Raw genomic sequence first — 19,290 nt, 5'->3', positions numbered from 1 at the left:
AGCAGTGAGGAGCAGAGAGGAGCAGCGAGGAGTAAAGAGGAGCAGAGAGGAGGAGCAGAGAGGAGTAAAGAGGAGCAGTGAGGAGCAGTGAGGAGTAAAGAGGAGCAGAGAGGAGGAGCAGAGAGGAGCAGTGAGGAGTAAAGAGGAGCAGAGAGGAGGAGCAGAGAGGAGCAGTGAGGAACAGAGAGGAGCAATGAGGAGCAGTGAGGAGCAGAGAGGAGCAGAGAGGGGCAGAGAGGAGCAATGAGGAGCAGTGAGGAGCAGAGAGGAACAGAGTGGAGCAGTGAGGAGCAGAGAGGAGCAGTGAGGAGCAGTGAGGAGCAGAGAGGAGCAGTGAGGAGCAAAGAGGAGCAGTGAGGAGCAGAGAGGAGTAAAGAGGAGCATTGAGGAACAGAGAGGAGCAGTGAGGAGTAAAGAGGAGCATTGAGGAACAGAGAGGAGTAAAGAGGAGCAGAGAGGAGCAGTGAGGAGTAAAGAGGAGCAGAGAGGAGCAGCGAGGAGTAAAGAGGAGCAGAGAGGAGGAGCAGAGAGGAGTAAAGAGGAGCAGTGAGGAGCAGTGAGGAGTCAAGAGGAGCAGAGAGGAGGAGCAGAGAGGAGCAGTGAGGAGTAAAGAGGAGCAGAGAGGAGCAGTGAGGAGTAAAGAGGAGCAGAGAGGAGGAGCAGAGAGGAGGAGCAGAGAGGAGCAGTGAGGAGTAAAGAGGAGCAGAGAGGAGCAGTGAGGAGTAAAGAGGAGCAGAGAGGAGGAGCAGAGAGGAGAAGAGAGGAGCAGAGAGGAGCAGTGAGGAACAGAGAGGAGCAATGAGGAGCAGAGAGGAGCAGAGAGGGGCAGAGAGGAGCAATGAGGAGCAGTGAGGAGCAGAGAGGAACAGAGTGGAGCAGTGAGGAGCAGAGAGGAGCAGTGAGGAGCAGTGAGGAGCAGAGAGGAGCAGTGAGGAGCAAAGAGGAGCAGTGAGGAGCAGAGAGGAGTAAAGAGGAGCATTGAGGAACAGAGAGGAGCAGAGAAGAGCAGAGAGGAGTAAAGAGGAGCATTGAGGAACAGAGAGGAGAAGAGCAGAGAGGAGTAAAGAGGAGCAGAGAGGAGCAGTGAGGAGTAAAGAGGAGCAGTGAGGAGCAGTGAGGAGCAGAAACTGGTTTTATTAATAAATGTTTTTATTTCACATTTTACAGTTTTTACATTTTCAGCAAAATAAATTCAAACTATTTTGAACTTTGTTGTTTTCATGTTTTTATTCAACAAACTCAAAACAAACATTTTAAATATTCTCATTATTTTTCAATCATTACAGAAACATTTCATCATTTTTACAATCAAATATATTTTAATGTTTTTTAAAATAACGCTAAAAGTTAAAAACATGCTGAGCTTTTTTGAGCTGTTTTATTTTATTTAGGTTATTATTGGTTGATCTCATTCTTTGGCAGTGTTAAAAGAAAAGAAAAGTAAAGTAAGTCTCAGTATCTCCTTGAGCATTAATTGTGAGTAAAAACTAAATGAGCACAAATATACAGAATAAACGATAAAGTGTCAAAATGCAGCTTAAATAAAAGCTAATGTGTCTTTGAGTTATTTCACATATACAGCTTGTTCTTCTAATAGTGTGTTATGGTGTTACAGTAAATCAGAGGCAAGCAGACCATCATTTCATATTTATTTACACTAAAACACGCAGATCCTGCAAACCCAGGAAGAGGAAGACAAAAGAGGAAGAGCTGAGACAAACACTGGTGATTTGTCTTTGGTACTTATGTTTGATTTCAATAAGTTACGTGTATTTTTAAAATGATAGTATGTATAGTTGTGTGATTTATTGGTATAAATATGTTTCGCTGTTACTTGTTGTATTGATCTTGTTTAACTTGAGTTTCCGTCTTCAGAAGCAGAGGAGCGTCACGTCTCTCTCTCTCTTTCACCTGTCTGCAAACACGGAAGAGAAGCAGCGCGAGGAAGAGGTAGGCAGTGTATTAATAACAATATGATGAATATGATGTAAAGTGAGAAATGTATTTAACCCTGTAGAAAGCAGAGACATCTCTCCGTATATGCACACTGTAATGAAGCTTTCCAGAGAACTGATTGCAGATATAATGATCAGTCATCACGACATTAAGCAGGCCGCTGGTTTGGCTGCTAGTAATTAGTGATGGCGGATCGATACCTAAATATACATGTTTCCATCCTAATAGTTCATCTTTAAATAATCATTTCATCAGATTATTAAATCTAATATAATGTTCAGAGACCGGCTGTAGTTAGACACACAGGAACAAACTCAGCTGCTGGTTGCAGAAATGTGCGACGGACAGTGATGGAAAGTTCACTTCCTACATGAACTAGTTCAAAGTTCAGTTCACACATTTTAAAATGAACTAGTTCAGTTCATAGTTCATAATTCAACATGTTGAACTAGTTCATAGTTCTTTTGTTTCCAATCTGTTGCTGCGAGCTATTATTTTTCTAAATGATTGCCACAGCTCATATAGAACCACAGACAGCAATTATTTGATCAGTTTTAACACTGAAACTATGCGTCTGATTTGTAAATAGTTGTCAGTAATCATACGAAGATGCTGTATTAATGGTCTGAGGTAGAGCTGCTCTGCTGCCTTCATGTGTTTTTGCCTCCATGCTTCGCATTGTGATGGCGCATGCGGCGGTGCGACTCTGTGCTGGCTGCTGTTGCCAGATTGGGTTTTATTCCCGCTACATGTTAAGGCTGTTTACGGTGTGTTTTAGCCGGGTTTTCTCTCTTGAACCAAGTTAAACTGTGAGAGAGAGCCGTTCACTAACGCCAGAATGAACGCGTTCACAATAACGTTCATCAGGCAGAAATACAGCGCGTGTGCGTGCGCGTGTGTGTGTGTGAGCTGCAGGGTTGAGTGGAGGTGTGTGGCTAAGTTTATTAGTGCTGTTGAACGTAACCGATGTGAAATTATCAGAAAATAACGTTTTATTGATCTGATTCAGGCTTTCTGACTCTCTTCATTCACTCTCTAGCTCGCTCCACCACAGCTAACACAACAGCATCAGTCCATCCGGTGTTTCTGTTTAACTGGTGACTTTCTCACATTATAAGAAACGTTAAGAGGTGAATGAGTCTTCTGAACACTATTTAATTTCAGTGTAACTTAGATAGTATTTATTTATGAGTATTAATGTGAAAGATGAAGAGAGAACCTTTCCTGTGGTCTCGTGTGACTGACAGCTCTACACTCCCCCTGCTGGAGCCCTGCAGTAACTACACCACCGCTCCCCCTGCTGGAGCCCTGCAGTAACTACACCACTGCTCCCCCTGCTGGAGCCCTGCAGTAACTACACCACCGCTCTCCCTGCTGGAGCCCTACAGTAACTACAACAACACTACAGCTGCTGTTAGATCAACATTAGAAACACACAAAGAACTCTTCTCACAGTGCTGCAGCTGACTAAACTACATTTAAAACACAAGATATTGCCACAGCTCATATAGAACCACAGACAGCAATTATTTCACTTTCTTTGTCTTTTCTTGTCATTATTTAAAGCTTGGTGCAGTTCTTGAGCTCTATCTAAATCATCCAGGAGTTATGAGCTCCATATAAATTCAGAGATGTCCTTTTTGTGTGTTTCTAGTATAACACTGGTTGCCTGTATTTCAGTGGATACTTGCTTATGATGTGTGATCTTCTGAGAGTGTACTGCTGTTTTCTTTTCTCTATTTTTGGGTTCAAAGCTTTATTAGGAGCCTCCATTCCTGCCTGTGTATTTCAGCTGCAAGTATCAAGTGATTTAGTCAGTGCTGCATGTTTTTAAAGTGTCACTGAGCAGTTAGCTGTTCATGTGTGAACTCTGTCACACTATTACTAATAATAATGTACATTGATATTAATATTACTACTGTACTGCCCATTGTTCCACTATGACAGCACTATGTAAACTTTCACTGACTGCTAATACTGTAAAATGAGTTATATGAGTATGAACGTAATATACAGTAGGGGAGACTGGGGTAAGTTGAGCCAAAGAGTCATTGAGCCACCCCTTGTTGCTAGGAAACGGTAAAAAACATTGATCATGTGACCAAATATTTAGGAGGAAGGCATCATTTCATGGAGTCTGTGAAGGTAAGAACCACATGGGTAAAGAGGTTAGATCTTTATTTCCAAATAAACATTTTTCACTCTTGAAAGTGAATTTAGTTTATCATAAGTTTCATGAGAATTGTGTTTAGACCAAAATAGATCATTTTAAATTTGTATTATAAATCAATTGTGGTATCTATGAGCTACAACATGAGGTCATAAACCTAGCATAAAAGTGCAACATGTTAGCTAATAAAGTCACAATGGTAGCTCTGGGGTAAATTGAGCCGCTGGGTTGGGAATAGATGGAACGAGAGGAAGATGGAGGGAGGAGTTTAACAAAGATGGATAGAAGAGAGGATAGATAGAGGAAGAAAGGAAGGATGATGAGAGGATGAGAGTTTCAGTTCAGATTGTTCAAATGTGTTACTAGTCCATTATTGACCACAGCTGTTAATGTTCTCTTCCCAAGCGCACTTTAAGGCATTATCATGTTTAAATGTTTTGTCTTTTTACAAAACAGCTGATTAGCAGTAATATGCAATAATAATTTTTAACCACTTTTTTTTGACATGCTATATTATTGAAACAGTTATGTTTACACTCATTCTGATTGAAGGGATGCACAACATCCTGAAATATATGCAACTATGATTGCCTTGATGTAGTGATCCTAAATATGAAAAATGGCTCATCTTACCCCAGTCTCCTCTATGTACTCCATATAATATAAAGATTAGACTCATCTTTTGGGTCATTTTCATCACAGCACCCTGCTGGTTGTAATGAAAGCGCATGTTGTTGTGTTTGTGTGAAGGTGTTTCTCTGCTATGGATCAGTGTGAGGACAGAGAGGAGGGAGTCCCTCCCTCTAAAAGCTCTCTGTGTGGGGAACATGACAGCCAGACCAAAGCTCAGAGGTGAGATGAGGATCTCTAACTGTCCATCACTGTTCTCCACTCACATCACTCCACCATCATTATTCACACTCACTGTCACATCTGACACTCAACTACTGAATAATAAGTCACAATAACTCAGAATGAACTACTAACTTTGTGAGTTAACAAAGAGCTCAACCACTGATTAGTCAACTAATCAACTAAGATGAGACAGCATCTTTCATCAGATGACATTTTGATAAACAGGAGAACGTTTCTCATCCACTGTCTTCTTATTGATTTTCATTCTGCTTCTAAAACTTCAGCTGCTGACAGTCTGCTCAACATTCATCTTTTTAAACTCTTTGATTTGTTGTTTGTTTGTATCAGGATGCAGCAGCAGAGAGCAGACTCTCCTGAACCCAGCTGTGTGTCTATGAAGAGTGACTGGTCTATGGTTCAGCCTATTCAGTTTAAAGATGGACAACCTGCTGATGGAAGGTAAGAAGTTAAAAATGGTTGGTTGGCTGTTTGGGCTGAATAAACCTCCTGTGTTATGTGGGGCGGAGCAGGTGAACCAGGCACAAACACCACAGACAGGTTAAATGGAAACAGCTTTAATGCTCAGAAACCAACAGACAGGCTAACAGACCATAAAGGGAAAGCAGTTCAAATAAGGTTGAAACCAGCAGGAACAGGTAACAAGAGGAACAGGAACAGACAGGAACAGCATCACAATCTAGTGTCTAGAATGAAAGAAAATGAGTGAGAGCAGTATATGTAGTGAGGAGCTGATGAGGGAATTACACAGTGGCAGCAGGTGAGCAGGTGGGTTTGAAACTGAAGGCAGTGACAGAAACAGACAGGACAACACAAACAGAGCTTAAACAGGAATCATGACAGTCGCCCCCTCAAGGGACAGCTCCCAAATGTTCCTCCAGGTTGGTCAGGAGGGAGAAAACAAAGAGGAGAAAGAAGGCAGAACAGATGGACAGGACCACTCTGGAGGCTGAAAGAGCTGCTCAGGGCAGAAACTTTGGAGACCAAGGTGTCAACAAAACCACGTAGAAAGGAGACCAAGAGACAGGAGGACCTCAGCAGGGGGGGCTGATGTTTTGGGAGCTGGCTGGATGTCTGTGGAGGCAGCAGAGACTCAGTGAAGCTGAGCAGCAGTTCTTTGGTGTTAACTACATGCTATTTTCACTTCTTTATTCATATCAGGATGCAGCAGCAGAGAGCAGACTCTCCTGAACCCAGCTGTGTGTCCATGAAGAGTGACCGGTCTATGGGTCTACCTATTAGCTTTAATATTGAACAACCTGATGATGGAAGGTAAGAATTTAACATCCAGTAATCAGAGCACCATTTACAGGACTTCATTTAGTCATCATAACAGAACATCTTTAATAAGCTGAGTGCAGATTTGAGTCATTAAATGTCCTTAAACGTGATGTTTTCTCAACAGAGTTCAGCAGCAGAGCTCAGAGGTTCCCAGTGATCAGTCTGCACAGCAGCATCAAACACAGCTGGACTCCATATTTATGGTGTGTACATGTACAAACACACCTTTTACTATTAACTCATCAACCACATATGAAATACTAAAGTAGCATTCAGGTCCTAACAGTGTCCATGCTGCTCTGTTTAGACCAGCAGGCCTTCAGACTGACACATGAATCACATGTTGTGTTCTACCAGTTTAAATGAAATGTTCACTTTATCTTTCTGTTCCAGCTGCTGGAGGAGAACATCGTCACTTTTGTGAAGAACGAGCTGAAGAGAGTCCAGAGGGGTCTGAGTCCAGATGACCCAGAATGCTTACAGAGTCAGAGTGAGGATGAGGAAGTGTTGGACGGTGAGGAGGAAGAGCAGAGGAGGAGCAGCAGAGACGCATTTCTGAAGATCACACTGCACTTCCTGAGGAGAATGAAGCAGGAGGAGCTGGCTGAGCGTCTGCAGAGCAGTAAGAGGATTTTAACAGATTTAACATGATGGAGAGGAAATGGAGGGAACATGGGAGAGGTTTATATTTCAAACTCTGCTGTTAATATGCTTCACACATCTGCATCAGATCAGAGGCTGTTTGTCCTCCACTGATGAGCTGAATAAAACTGATGGAGGAGGAAAAACTACACAGACACACTTACATATTCAGATTTCTAGACTTTCTGTAGGATCCACTCACTGATTTCATTTGTTGTTTGTTCATTCAGGAACTCGTGCTGCAAAGTGTCGACGTAAACTCAAGTCTAACCTGGAGAAGAAGTTCCAGTGTCTGTTTGAGGGGATCGCTAAAGCAGGAAACCCAACCCTTCTGAATCAGATCTACACACCGCTCTACATCACAGAGGGAGGGACTGCAGAGGCCAATGATGAACATGAGATCAGACAGATTGAAACAGCATCCAGGAAACCAGACAGACCAGAAACAACAATCAGACAAGAAGACATCTTTAAAGCCTCACCTGGAAGAGATGAACCAATCAGAACAGTGATGACAAAGGGAGTGGCTGGCATTGGGAAAACAGTCTTAACACAGAAGTTCACTCTGGACTGGGCTGAAGACAAAGCCAACCAGGACATACACTTCACATTTCCATTCACTTTCAGAGAGCTGAATGTGCTGAAAGAGAAAAAGTACAGCTTGGTGGAACTTGTTCATCACTTCTTTACTGAAACCAAAGAAGCAGGAATCTGCAGGTTTGAAGAGTTCCAGGTTGTGTTCATCTTTGACGGTCTGGATGAGTGTCGACTTCCTCTGGACTTCCACAACAATGAGATCCTGACTGATGTTACAGAGTCCACCTCAGTGGATGTGCTGCTGACAAACCTCATCAGGGGGAAACTGCTTCCCTCTGCTCGCCTCTGGATAACCACACGACCTGCAGCAGCCAATCAGATCCCTCCTGAGTGTGTCGGCATGGTGACAGAGGTCAGAGGGTTTACTGATCCACAGAAGGAGGAGTACTTCAGGAAGAGATTCATAGATAAGAAGCAGGCCAGTACCATCATCTCCCACATCAAGACATCACGAAGCCTCCACATCATGTGCCACATCCCTGTCTTCTGCTGGATCACTGCTACAGTTCTGGAGGATGTGTTGAAAAGCAGAGAGAGAGGAGAGCTGCCCAAGACCCTGACTGAGATGTACATCCACTTCCTGGTGCTGCAGTCCAAACTGAAGAACATCAAGTATGATGGAGGAGCTGAGACAGATCCACACTGGAGTCCGGAGAGCAGGAAGATGATTGAGTCTCTGGGAAAACTGGCTTTTGAGATGCTGCAGAAAGGCAACCTGATCTTCTATGAATCAGACCTGACAGAGTGTGGCATCGATATCAGAGCAGCTTCAATGTGCTCAGGAGTGTTCACACAGGTCTTTAAAGAGGAGAGAGGGCTGTACCAGGACAAGGTGTTCTGCTTCGTCCATCTGAGCCTTCAGGAGTTTCTGGCTGCTGTTCATGTCCATCTGACATTCATCAAGTCTGGAGTCAATCTGCTGGAAGAAGAACAAACAACATCCTGGTCTGAAGTGTTCGGAGACAAATCAACACGTTTCTACCAGAGTGCTGTGGACGAGGCCTTAAAGAGTTCAAATGGACACCTGGACTTGTTCCTCCGCTTCCTCCTGGGTCTTTCACTGCAGACCAATCAGACTCTCCTACGAGGTCTGCTGACAAAGACAGGAATTATCTCACCGACCAATCAGAATGCAGTCCAGTACATCAAGGAGAAGATCAGTGAGAATGTGTCTGCAGAGAGAATCACCAATCTGTTCCACTGTCTGAATGAACTGAATGATCGTTCTCTAGTGGAGGAGATCCAACAGTCCCTGAGATCAGGAAGTCTCTCCACAGATAAACTGTCTCCTGCTCAGTGGTCAGCTCTGGTCTTCATCTTACTGTCATCAGGAAAAGATCTGGACGTGTTTGATCTGAAGAAATACTCTGCTTCAGAGGAGGCTCTTCTGAGGCTGCTGCCAGTGGTCAAAGCCTCCAACAAAGCTCTGTAGGTGCACACAGAACTATCCAGATTAATGTAGTTTCATCTTTGCTCAATGAAGAAAAGTAATGTTTGTGATTCTTTTGTTCTGCTGATTCTTCTCCAGGTTGAGTGACTGTAATCTCTCAGGGAGAAGCTGTGCAGCTCTGTCCTCAGTTCTCAGCTCCCAGTCCTCTAGTCTGAGAGATCTGGACCTGAGTAACAATAACCTGCCGTATTCAGGAGTGAAGCAGCTTTCTGCTGGACTGGAGAGTCCACACTGTGGACTGGAAACTCTCAGGTCAGGATTCAACTGTCTGTAAAAGTTCAACCACCAAGCTTTTATTGTCTTCATATATTGGATCTGTGAATTAACTTATCAAAATTCTTCTCCAGCTTGAGTGACTGTAACCTGTCAGAGAGAAGCTGTGCAGCTCTGTCCTCAGTTCTCAGCTCCCAGTCCTCTAGTCTGAGAGATCTGGACCTGAGTAACAACAACCTGCAGGATTCAGGAGTTAAGCAGCTGTGTGCTGCACTGGAGAGTCCACACTGTACACTGGAAACTCTCCTACTGTCATCAGGAAAAGATCTGGACGTGTTTGACCTGAAGAAATACTCTGCTTCAGAGGCGGTTCTTCTGAGGCTGCTGCCAATGGTCAAATCCTCCAACAAAGCTCTGTAAGTACTCAGATAGATGGCTTTATTTATTATTATTTAGATACTCTGCTGTTACTGTGCTAAGTAACCTATTTATTGTTTTTTACTTTATATTTCCAGGTTGAGTGACTGTAACCTCTCAGAGAGTAGCTGTGCAGCTCTGTCCTCAGTTCTCAGCTCCCAGTCCTCTAGTCTGAGAGATCTGGACCTGAGTAACAACAACCTGCAGGATTCAGGAGTGAAGCAGCTTTCTGCTGGACTGGAGAGTCCACACTGTGGACTGGAAACTCTCAGGTCAGTTTTATTACTGTGTATGTAAAGTCATATTTGTGGCTTCTCCTCAGTTTTCTAGTTTACATGAAGAGTTTATGATAAAAAATATTTAGTGTACTGTCTGAGCTGAAGTGATGTAACATCAAGTATACAGTAAGTAAAACTCCTTCCACACCAACATGTGAGGCAGGATTTATGTTTCTGTCATTTAATCTTCAATAAAGACTCAATGTGCATTAATTCATGAAAGTCTGATATAATGGAAAGAATATCAGAAAATATACAACACAGAATTACTGTCATGTTCTCTACATGCAGGTGAACATAAAAAGCAGATCTGCTGCTCAGGAAATGTTTCAGATTTTCTTTACATTTAACTTTTTTCGTGTAAAATACAAATTAAATGTTTAAACACTGAATTAAATTAAACTAGAAATTTGATTGAAGACACTAAGCTACCTAATTAAATGATTGTGATCCCACAGTGAACATTGTTGGAATGAAAAATAAGAACTAAGTTAAAACATCAGTACATTTCTCTGAAATCTTCTTTAGATATTCTGTGCTTTCTCCTACTACTAACCTAAAATGTATCTGCATGACACCAACATACAGCAGGGGGCGCTGAGTGTCAACATAAAGGCCTGAAAGACAAAATACTGTTTATCTCATTAGATGAACTGTTGTGTGTGTTCAGTCTGTCAGGATGTCTGATCACAGAGGAAGGCTGTGCTTCTCTGGCCTCAGCTCTGAGCTCCAACCCCTCCCATCTGAGAAAGATGGACCTGAGCTACAATCATCCAGGAGACTCAGGAGAGAAGCTTATGTCTGCTGGACTGAAGGATCCACACTGGAGACTGGACACTCTCAGGTATGGACAGGCAGGTGGACACTCTCAGGTATGGACAGATGGACACTCTCAGGTATGGACAGACAGATGGACACTCTCAGGTATGGACAGATGGACAGACACTCTGACTAACTGAGGGACTCTGGTTCATGTTTAATGGTGGATATGAGTGAAGGTGTATGAAGCTGATTGTGTCTTTGTCTGTTCCTCCAGGATGGACCATGGTGGACCGCAGAGACTGAAACCTGGTTTCAGGAAGTGTGAGTGTGTTTTCAGTTTGATTCATGAGAACTTTGAGAAAAACTGGACGAAATATGTAAAAGTGAAAAAAGTTCAAAATGATGGAAAATTCTTTTTGTCAGAAATGGGCGTGGCCTAAACTGACATTTATCTTGAACCAATGAATCCATGAAACAGAAATTTCCTTCTGTTCGTCACAGTTCAGGAGTTAAAAGAGAAATGTTTTATAAATGTCCACATGGTGGCGTTACCTGCTCCAAAATGTCCCTCATGTCTCTCCTGCAGATAAAGTTCATTCATTCATACTGACTTCAGCTGTTTGGAGCATTTGGACAAAAATGTGTTTGTAACAGACGACAGTTTGAGATGAAATTAATCAGACAATCAAATTAATAAAAAATGTGTTGGGGGGGGGGGGGGGGCAGTTTGTTGGTGGGGGTTAGTGTCAAACAAACCATAGCACCACTTCATCAAATTTAAAAAGAAAGAAAGGAAAGCCAATCTAAAAACAACACAACACACTGTAACGGTGCCTAAACACAGCCGGTAGTACTACTTGAACATAACTTCTCAATGACTCTCTGGTTAAAGTCAGTCACCAGTCTCTTTTCCATTGACAGCATGGCCAGTGCCTCTCCTGGGTCATGATGGTGTTTCTGAGAAAAGTTTGAATTCTTTTCATGGTTGAGAAGCACTTCTCAGCTTCCGCTGTGGTCATGGGTGATGAGGATCTTTAAGAAAGTAACAGTCTCTGAGAAGACTTCTTCAACATTGTTCTCTCCATAAACAACTGGAATAGATCCACAGTCCACTTTGGCAGAGAACAGTCATTTGTTGGCCTCAGCCCACTGCTGCATGTCTGCAATCGTGAAGAATGTGATCTTTCAACCGAGTCCTATGGAAAAGACAGAAAGAAAGATGTCTGCACCAACAGTATCTGACCAATAGATACTGTGATCTCAGTTACTATTCGTTTAGTTTATATACTGTAGTATACAACAGAAGTGGAAAAATAAAAAAGTAAAAATGTAGTCCTGCCACAATTTGATTCCACTTGTGCACTTAAACAGGTGATATCACTAATTAGTTGACCTCTGGCAAAATATCACATATAATGTATATACATATATAATATTCCATCTTAATTCCTATACCTACGCTACTCGGGACACATGCTCACTCGCTGGTCTCTCTCAAATTAAAAGGCAGGTGAAATCGAGATTTAAATGTCCTCACTTCCCGTCCTGACAGTGGAGCCTGCAGCCAGCTGGCTCTCGTTATTTAATTATAAATAACTTTACCACTCTAGATTCTTCTGAGACCCTTTTTGAAACTACTTTTACCAGTTTTTCTATAATGTACAATAATCATACATCTGTCCAATCACAGTAGATTAAAAACATAAAACTACAATTCGCTGCCAATAAAAGTGGGCGTGTCCTGGAAAACTGAAGGAAGCCAATCAGAGAGCAGCCTCAGGTCACGTGCTTGTGAAGGGTTTACATTGACTCTCATTGGAATCAATTTATAATGAATGCTGACAGGTGCTGAGAGACTAAAAGGTGCATTTTTCAAACTAATACGTTTTATTTCATAAATATTAAGCATTATATAATTAATTTATATTTAATATGTTTAAGTAGACTTTCTCTACATATTTGGAGGGAGCCCCGTATTAACCAGCCGCCACTGAAAATAACAGACTTGATGTGCAAAGACCTTCACTTTACACCAAACTTGATTAAAAAACATGAATATTACTGAATATCACTGTCATGTTGACTGTTCATGTTCTAACTGGACTGTTAAAGGTCCACTTACTCTGTATGTCCAAAGCTTTCAGTCACATCTCATGGTCTTCCTCGGTGATGGAGGGTCTCAGTTGTCATGGAGATGGGTTAAGTTTGAATGGTTTCAGTAAAGTAGTTAATAAATCAACAGATGATAAACTGCAGCTGTATTGTGTCTCGTTCTCTCCATCAGATGCCTGTGAACTGGAACTGGATCCAAACACAATGAACACAAACCTCAAACTGTCTGATAACAACAGGAAGGTGACACATGTGGAGGAGGTTCAGTCATATCCTGATCATCCAGACAGATTTGACTACTATCCTCAGCTGCTGTGTAGAAATGTTCTGACTGATCGCTGTTACTGGGAGGTTGAGTGGAGAGGAGACGTTTATATATCAGTGACTTACAGAAGAATCAGCAGGAAAGGAGACAGTGATGACTGTTTGTTTGGATGGAATGATCAGTCCTGGTGTCTGAGATGCTCTGATGGTGGTTACTATGTCTGGCACAATAAAAGAAGAACACCCATCTCCTCCTCCTCCTCCTCCTCCTCCTCTGTCTCTAACAGAGTAGCAGTGTATGTGGACTGTCCTGCTGGCACTCTGTCCTTCTACAGCGTCTCCTCTGACTCACTGATCCACCTCCACACCTTCAACACCACATTCACTGAACCTCTGTATGCTGGGTTTATGGTCGACTGGACCAGGTCTGGTTCCTCAGTGTCTCTGTAGGAGGAGCAGGGAGGAGCAGTGAGGAGCAGAGAGGAGCAGTGAGGAGTAAAGAGGAGCAGAGAGGAGCAGTGAGGAGCAGTGAGGAGCAGTAACTCTATTTCCTTTCTACAGTCGTGATGATGAATTTGCCTCCTACCTGTTGGACAGTCATAACACACTGATAATATGTTTTAGATTTGATTTGAATCAGAAATTAACTTTTTTATTAAACTTTATATCATATCAATTATTCCTGAAACATTTAGACTAATACACTATTTTCAGTGTTTAATAAACATCCTGATCATATACAAATCATTTTTTGTCAAAATGTAGACATAGGTGTTGGGATTCATAAAATGTGACATTGACAGGCGGGGTCTGCACAAAATTTAAACGGGGGGGCCGAGACCGGCGGCAATACCTGTCTCACTCCCCATTGACCCTAATGTAATCATCTTTTTTTTCAAAATAATCTCACTCTGTCTTCGCACTGAACTTACGCGCTCATTTTAAGGAATATCTGAATAAAATAAACACTGTCAGAATCTGCCGGCTTCTGTGTCTCTCACAGTGTTTTCGGTTTTTGGACAGGAGTTACGGTTTTCTCACAGTTTGCAATTGTTCGGGACCTTGTCAGAAGCCAAATTCTGGGGCGTTTTGAGAATTTTTTCCAAGCAGATTCTCAAATCGCCGTAGCAACCGTAGAGCCTTTGCTGCCCTTAGCAACCTGTTGCTGGGCAGAAGCTTTTGTGAATTTCAAAAATAGAGTTAAAATCTCGTCTCGATCTCGTGAGCTGAGTGTATCATCACTCCCCTATCAGTGACTCATTGCAGTAAGACATCATGGAGGGCACAGTTAGACTCTGTGAACGATTCTCTATCAGACAGTAAACTCACCTGCAGTCCAGCGGTTGCGAATTTGGCCGCGACCCTCGAAGGATCCTGCAGGGAGAACATGAAAGTCACATGATCAGACGTTTGCATCATCGTATTTAATATTGTTAGTTATAAAAATCAATCGGCTTTGTCACCTTCTCCGCTGCAGCGAGCCATGCACTCGTCCGCGGTGGCGAAACGGTTGCCATTGCCCTGACAACCGCCGTAGAGGAACGGCAGGCAGCTGGCGGTGTCGGTGTTGTAGTAGAAGGCGGGGAAGGCGGCGCGGCAGGGGCCCGAGTCCCGGGGGGCAAAACAGTGTTCTGATAGACACATACATCAATCATCAGTTATCAATACTGTTTGCTTCATTATTATTTTATCTGTCAATTTAACTCGTTAATTAAAACTTCGTTCAGATCATTAAGATTCAGACATTAGCTTCACATTAAAAACACAAAACAAATACTACTGAATCATAATTTTAGTGTATCCATGGAAACGACGGTGACACTGTGGGACGGCTCACAATAAACTAAACTAAACATTTTCTTGATTATTTGAACATTACCTTATTCACGTACATTAAACGTTTTTGAATAACTCATATTTTTAAACTTAATTTTCATTATTAACTGTTGGAGGTCTGAGTGTTGGATGACAGTAAAACATTATATTAACGATGCTGCAAAGTTAGAACAAATCCTACAAGTCTTTTAAGATGGTTTTATTAGCATCTAGTAGCTGTTAGTGGCTGCAGTGCAGATGTCATTTAGTTCAATACAAGTTTAGAGTCAGTGAGCACATATTTACACTAATATGTTTGTTTCATCCTCATGTTTTTACACATTTAAATCTATTAGCAGCTAATGACTCTAATGATGTAATGTCTGATGTCTTCAGTCACACTGTAGATCGACCAATGAGGGCAGGGTGTTAATCTGCAGTGTGTTTGATGACTGTGAGGTTTTAGCAGCATTAATGAGGACAGTATGATTATGAGGACACGTGTTATAATAGCAAACATTCATAATGAAGATATTCTCCTTTCACACATTTTATATCATTTTGCCACTTTTTGTGTTGTTGGAATATAAAAGACACAAATAATAAAACTATGATCAGACTTTATGATTCAGCTGATAAAGATTTATACTGTCTGTTAATGTTTGACTTCAGTTGTTCCAAAGTTCAGAGCTGCTGTTCTGTTTCTGCCTTTTTGTTCTCTATCCTGCTCTTGTTGCCATGACTTGATGACTTGTTTCTGGATTATTGAGCACACTTCCATTACAGCCAGAGCAATAGTTAGTTCTACCCTTTCCTTCTGAATCCTCAGTGGTTTCCTTGCGTCTCTCTATGTTTCCACGGTGGGCGGGACTAAAACACAGGTGAGGGAAACGGAAGTGAGAGGTAACCTGTAGGTAGGACAGAGGTGAGCGCTCTCTCTCTCTGTCACCTGTCTGGAAACACAGAAGAGAAGCAGCGCGAGGACGAGGTAGGCAGTGTATTAATGCAAAACATGATCAATATGATGTAAAGTGAGAAATGTATTTAACCCTGTAGAGCCCAGAGAAATGTGTTAATCTGCAGTGTGTTTGATGACTGTGAGGTTTTAGCAGCATTAATGAGGACAGTATGTTTATGAGGACACGTGTTATAATAGTAAACATTCATAATGAAGATATTCTAATTTCACACATTTTATACCATCTTGCCGCTTTTTGTGTTGTTGGAATATAAAAGACACAAATAATAAAACTATGATCAGACTTTCTGATTCAGCTGATAAAGATTTATACTGTCTGTTAATGTTTGACTTCAGTTGTTCCAAAGTTCAGAGCTGCTGTTCTGTGATCACATTTCCTTAAAGAAGACTTCAGATTAAAGATGAACACAGAGAGATGAGACCTTAAAAACCTCCTGCTGTGAGTTACATGTTTCTTCTTCTTCTGCTTGTTTAAATGTTGATGGCACTATCGCTGGCTGGTTGAAGCAGCTGATATATTTCACCTTCACTCATCAGCTTCATTCAGATGATTTTCAGCCTTTAAAGGAAACGTAGCCAACAGTTTTCATCATGTTTGTGTCAGCAGGTGTTAAAATGATATGATAACAGTAGAGATGGAAGTTATAGTTATATATATATATAATGATTAAATGAGTAATAGGAGTATGAACATGTAATATACAGTATGTACTCCATATAATATAAAGATTAGACTCATCTTTTGGGTCATTCTCAAATGGTTCAGCACCCTGCCAACAACTGAACCTGGCTGTTAAAGGGGTTGGGTACGATGACATTCATTGTACTAAACTTTAGATAAATAGACTAAAGTAATTGACTGTTGTTTGTGTAAAACTGTTTCTTGAAGTCAGTAATTGTGTGTTTGATTCATTTAATTGGTCGTATCAAAGGTCACCTCATTCAGTCATCTTGAACCTGACAAACATTATGACAGTTATTATAATAACTAATCCACAGTTACAACAACAAGAGTTAGTTTCACAGGTCGGACGGTTAGTGATGAACAGGTAATAAAAGCCATATAATAATCTACTATGAAATGTGTTAAAAGAAGGTGACAGAAATACTGTTGAAAACATCTTTTCATTCATGATATTCAGTTATTTAATCAGGCAAATCAAAAGTCAGTGGAACATTCAGAAACTAAGTTATTAAACATTAAAGCTCAGTGAAAGTCTTTAAATAGTTTGTTACTGTGGCTCCATCTGGTGGTGGAATGAATAATGACAGGATGTTAGACAGCAGTGCAGACCTGTGTGATGTGCAGCTGGTTGTAATGAATGAGCATGTTGTTGTGTTTGTGTGAAGGTGTTTCTCTGCTATGGATCAGTGTGAGGACAGAGAGGAGGGAGTCCCTCCCTCTAAAAGCTCTCTGTGTGGGGAACATGACAGCCAGACCAAAGCTCAGAGGTGAGAGGAGGATCTCTAACTGTCCATCACTGTTCTCCACTAACATCACTCCTCCATCATTATTCACACTCACTGTCACATCTGACACTCAACTACTGAATAATAAGTCACAATAACTCAGAATGAACTACTAACTTTGTGAGTTAACAAAGAGCTCAACCACTGATTAGTCAACTAATCAACTAAGATGAGACAGCATCTTTCATCAGATTTTTATTCTGCGTCTAAAACTTCAGCTGCTGACAGTCTGCTCAACATTTGTTCATTGTTTGTTTGTATCAGGATGCAGCAGCAGAGAGCAGACTCTCCTGAACCCAGCTGTGTGTCCATGAAGAGTGACTGGTCTATGGGTCGTCCTGTTAAGTTTAAAGATGGACGACCTGCTGATGGAAGGTAATAATGTAAAAATGGGTGGTTGGCTGTTTGGGCTGAATAAACCTCCTGTGTTATGTGGGGCGGAGCAGGTGAACCAGGCACAAACACCACAGACAGGTTCAATGGAAACAGCTTTAATGCTCAGAAACCAACAGACAGGCTTACAGACCATAAAGGGAAACCAGTTCAAATAAGGTTGAAACCAGCAGGAACGGGTAAAGAGGGGAACAGGAACAGACAGGAACAGCATCACAATCTAGTGTCTAGAATGAAAGAAACTGACTGAGAGCAGTATATGTAGTGAGGAGCTGATGAGGGAATTACACAGTGGCAGCAGGTGAGCAGGTGGGTTTGAAACTGAAGGCAGGGACAGAAACAGACAGGACAACACAAACAGAGCTTAAACAGGAAGCATGACAGTCGCCCCCTCAAGGGACAGCTCCCAAATGTCCCTCCAGGCTGGTCAGGAGGGAGAAAACAAAGAGGAGAAAGAAGGCAGGACAGATGGACAGGACCACTCTGGAGGCTGAAAAAGCTGCTCAGGGCAGAAACTTTGGAGACCAAGGTGTCAACAAAACCATGTAGAAAGAAGACCAAGAGACAGGAGGACCTCAGAAGGGGGGCTGATGTTTTGGGAGTTGGCTGTGTGTCTGTGGAGGCAGCAGAGACTCAGTGAAGCTGGACAGCAGAGACTCAGTGAAGCTGGACAGCAGAGACTCAGTGAAGCTGGACAGCAGAGACTCAGTGAAGCTGGACAGCAGAGACTCAGTGAAGCTGGACAGCAGAGACTCAGTGAAGCTGAACAGCAGAGACTCAGTGAAGCTGGACAGCAGAGACTCAGTGAAGCTGGGCAGCAGTTATTTGGTGTTAACTAAATGCCTTTTTCACTTCTTTATTCATATCAGGATGCAGCAGCAGAGAGCAGACTCTCCTGAACCCAGCTGTGTGTCCATGAAGAGTGACAGGTCTATGGGTCGTCCTATTATGTTTAAAGATGGACAACCTGCTGATGGAAGGTAAGAATTCAACATCCAGTAATCAGAGCAGCATTTACAGTTCATTTAGTCATCATGACAGAACATCTTTAATAAGCTGAGTGCAGATTTGAGTCATTCAATGTCCTTAAACGTGATGTTTTCTCCACAGAGTTCAGCAGCAGAGTTCAGAGGTTCCCAGTGATCAGTCTGCACAGCAGCATCAAACACAGCTGGACTCCATATTTATGGTGTGTACATGTACTAACACACCTTTTACTATTCACTCCATCAACCACAGATGAAATACTAAAGTAGCATTCAGGTCCTAACAGTGTCCATGCTGCTCTGTTTAGACCAGCAGGCCTTCAGACTGACACATGAATCACATGTTGTGTTCTACCAGTTTAAATGAAATGTTCACTTTATATTTCTGTTCCAGCTGCTGGAGGAGAACATCGTCACTTTTGTGAAGAACGAGCTGAAGAGAGTCCAGAGGGGTCTGAGTCCAGATGACCCAGAATGCTTAGAGAGTCAGAGTGAGGATGAGGAGGTTTTGGACGGTGAAGAGGAAGAGCAGAAGAGGAGCAGCAGAGAGGCATTTCTGAAGATCACAGTGCACTTCCTGAGGAGAATGAAGCAGGAGGAGCTGGCTGACCGTCTGCAGAGCAGTAAGAGGA

At 42.2% G+C, this 19,290-nt stretch overlaps 2 protein-coding genes and 1 long non-coding RNA gene across 3 annotated transcripts; all 3 read left to right on the top strand.

Annotated features, from left to right (window-relative positions):
• The first annotated feature begins 6,798 nt into the window (after nucleotides 1-6,798).
• LOC133981090 (NACHT, LRR and PYD domains-containing protein 3-like) lies at nucleotides 6,799-9,929 on the top strand. The gene is made up of 6 exons (XM_062419976.1): nucleotides 6,799-6,902; nucleotides 7,153-7,686; nucleotides 8,608-8,689; nucleotides 9,317-9,598; nucleotides 9,698-9,726; nucleotides 9,922-9,929. The coding sequence occupies exons 1-6, from the start codon at nucleotides 6,866-6,868 to the stop codon at nucleotides 9,927-9,929; spliced, it is 972 nt and encodes a 323-aa protein (XP_062275960.1). The 5' UTR covers nucleotides 6,799-6,865.
• Nucleotides 9,930-10,774: 845 nt separating this feature from the next.
• Nucleotides 10,775-13,881, top strand: LOC133980060 (stonustoxin subunit beta-like). The gene is made up of 3 exons (XM_062418627.1): nucleotides 10,775-10,801; nucleotides 10,914-10,960; nucleotides 12,924-13,881. Exons 1-3 carry the CDS (start codon nucleotides 10,776-10,778, stop codon nucleotides 13,463-13,465), a joined length of 615 nt encoding a protein of 204 aa, XP_062274611.1. The 5' UTR covers nucleotide 10,775; the 3' UTR covers nucleotides 13,466-13,881.
• A 1,651-nt stretch (nucleotides 13,882-15,532) lies between these two features.
• On the top strand, nucleotides 15,533-17,262 carry LOC133980087 (uncharacterized). The gene is made up of 3 exons (XR_009925149.1): nucleotides 15,533-15,818; nucleotides 16,146-16,248; nucleotides 17,160-17,262. It is a non-coding gene; the product is annotated as an uncharacterized LOC133980087 (long non-coding RNA).
• Nucleotides 17,263-19,290: the final 2,028 nt, after the last annotated feature.

This window comes from Scomber scombrus, chromosome 5 (assembly GCF_963691925.1).
Source record: "Scomber scombrus chromosome 5, fScoSco1.1, whole genome shotgun sequence".
Classification (NCBI taxonomy): domain Eukaryota; kingdom Metazoa; phylum Chordata; class Actinopteri; order Scombriformes; family Scombridae; genus Scomber; species Scomber scombrus.
The sequence above is the reverse complement of the archived record's forward strand: the minus strand, read 5'-3'. Positions and strand labels throughout refer to the sequence as shown.

Excerpts from the sequence above, each read along its gene's own strand:
- LOC133981090 (XM_062419976.1), top strand. The coding sequence starts at position 6,866 with ATGAAGCAGGAGGAGCTGGCTGAGCGTCTGCAGAGCA. Across the intron at positions 6,903-7,152 it reads GGCTGAGCGTCTGCAGAGCA|GAACTCGTGCTGCAAAGTGT; the intron begins GTAAGAGGATTT and ends TTGTTCATTCAG. Across the intron at positions 9,599-9,697 it reads AAATCCTCCAACAAAGCTCT|GTTGAGTGACTGTAACCTCT; the intron begins GTAAGTACTCAG and ends TTATATTTCCAG.
- LOC133980060 (XM_062418627.1), top strand. The coding sequence starts at position 10,776 with ATGGACAGACAGATGGACACTCTCAG. Across the intron at positions 10,802-10,913 it reads AGACAGATGGACACTCTCAG|GATGGACCATGGTGGACCGC; the intron begins GTATGGACAGAT and ends CTGTTCCTCCAG. Across the intron at positions 10,961-12,923 it reads GAAACCTGGTTTCAGGAAGT|ATGCCTGTGAACTGGAACTG; the intron begins GTGAGTGTGTTT and ends TCTCTCCATCAG.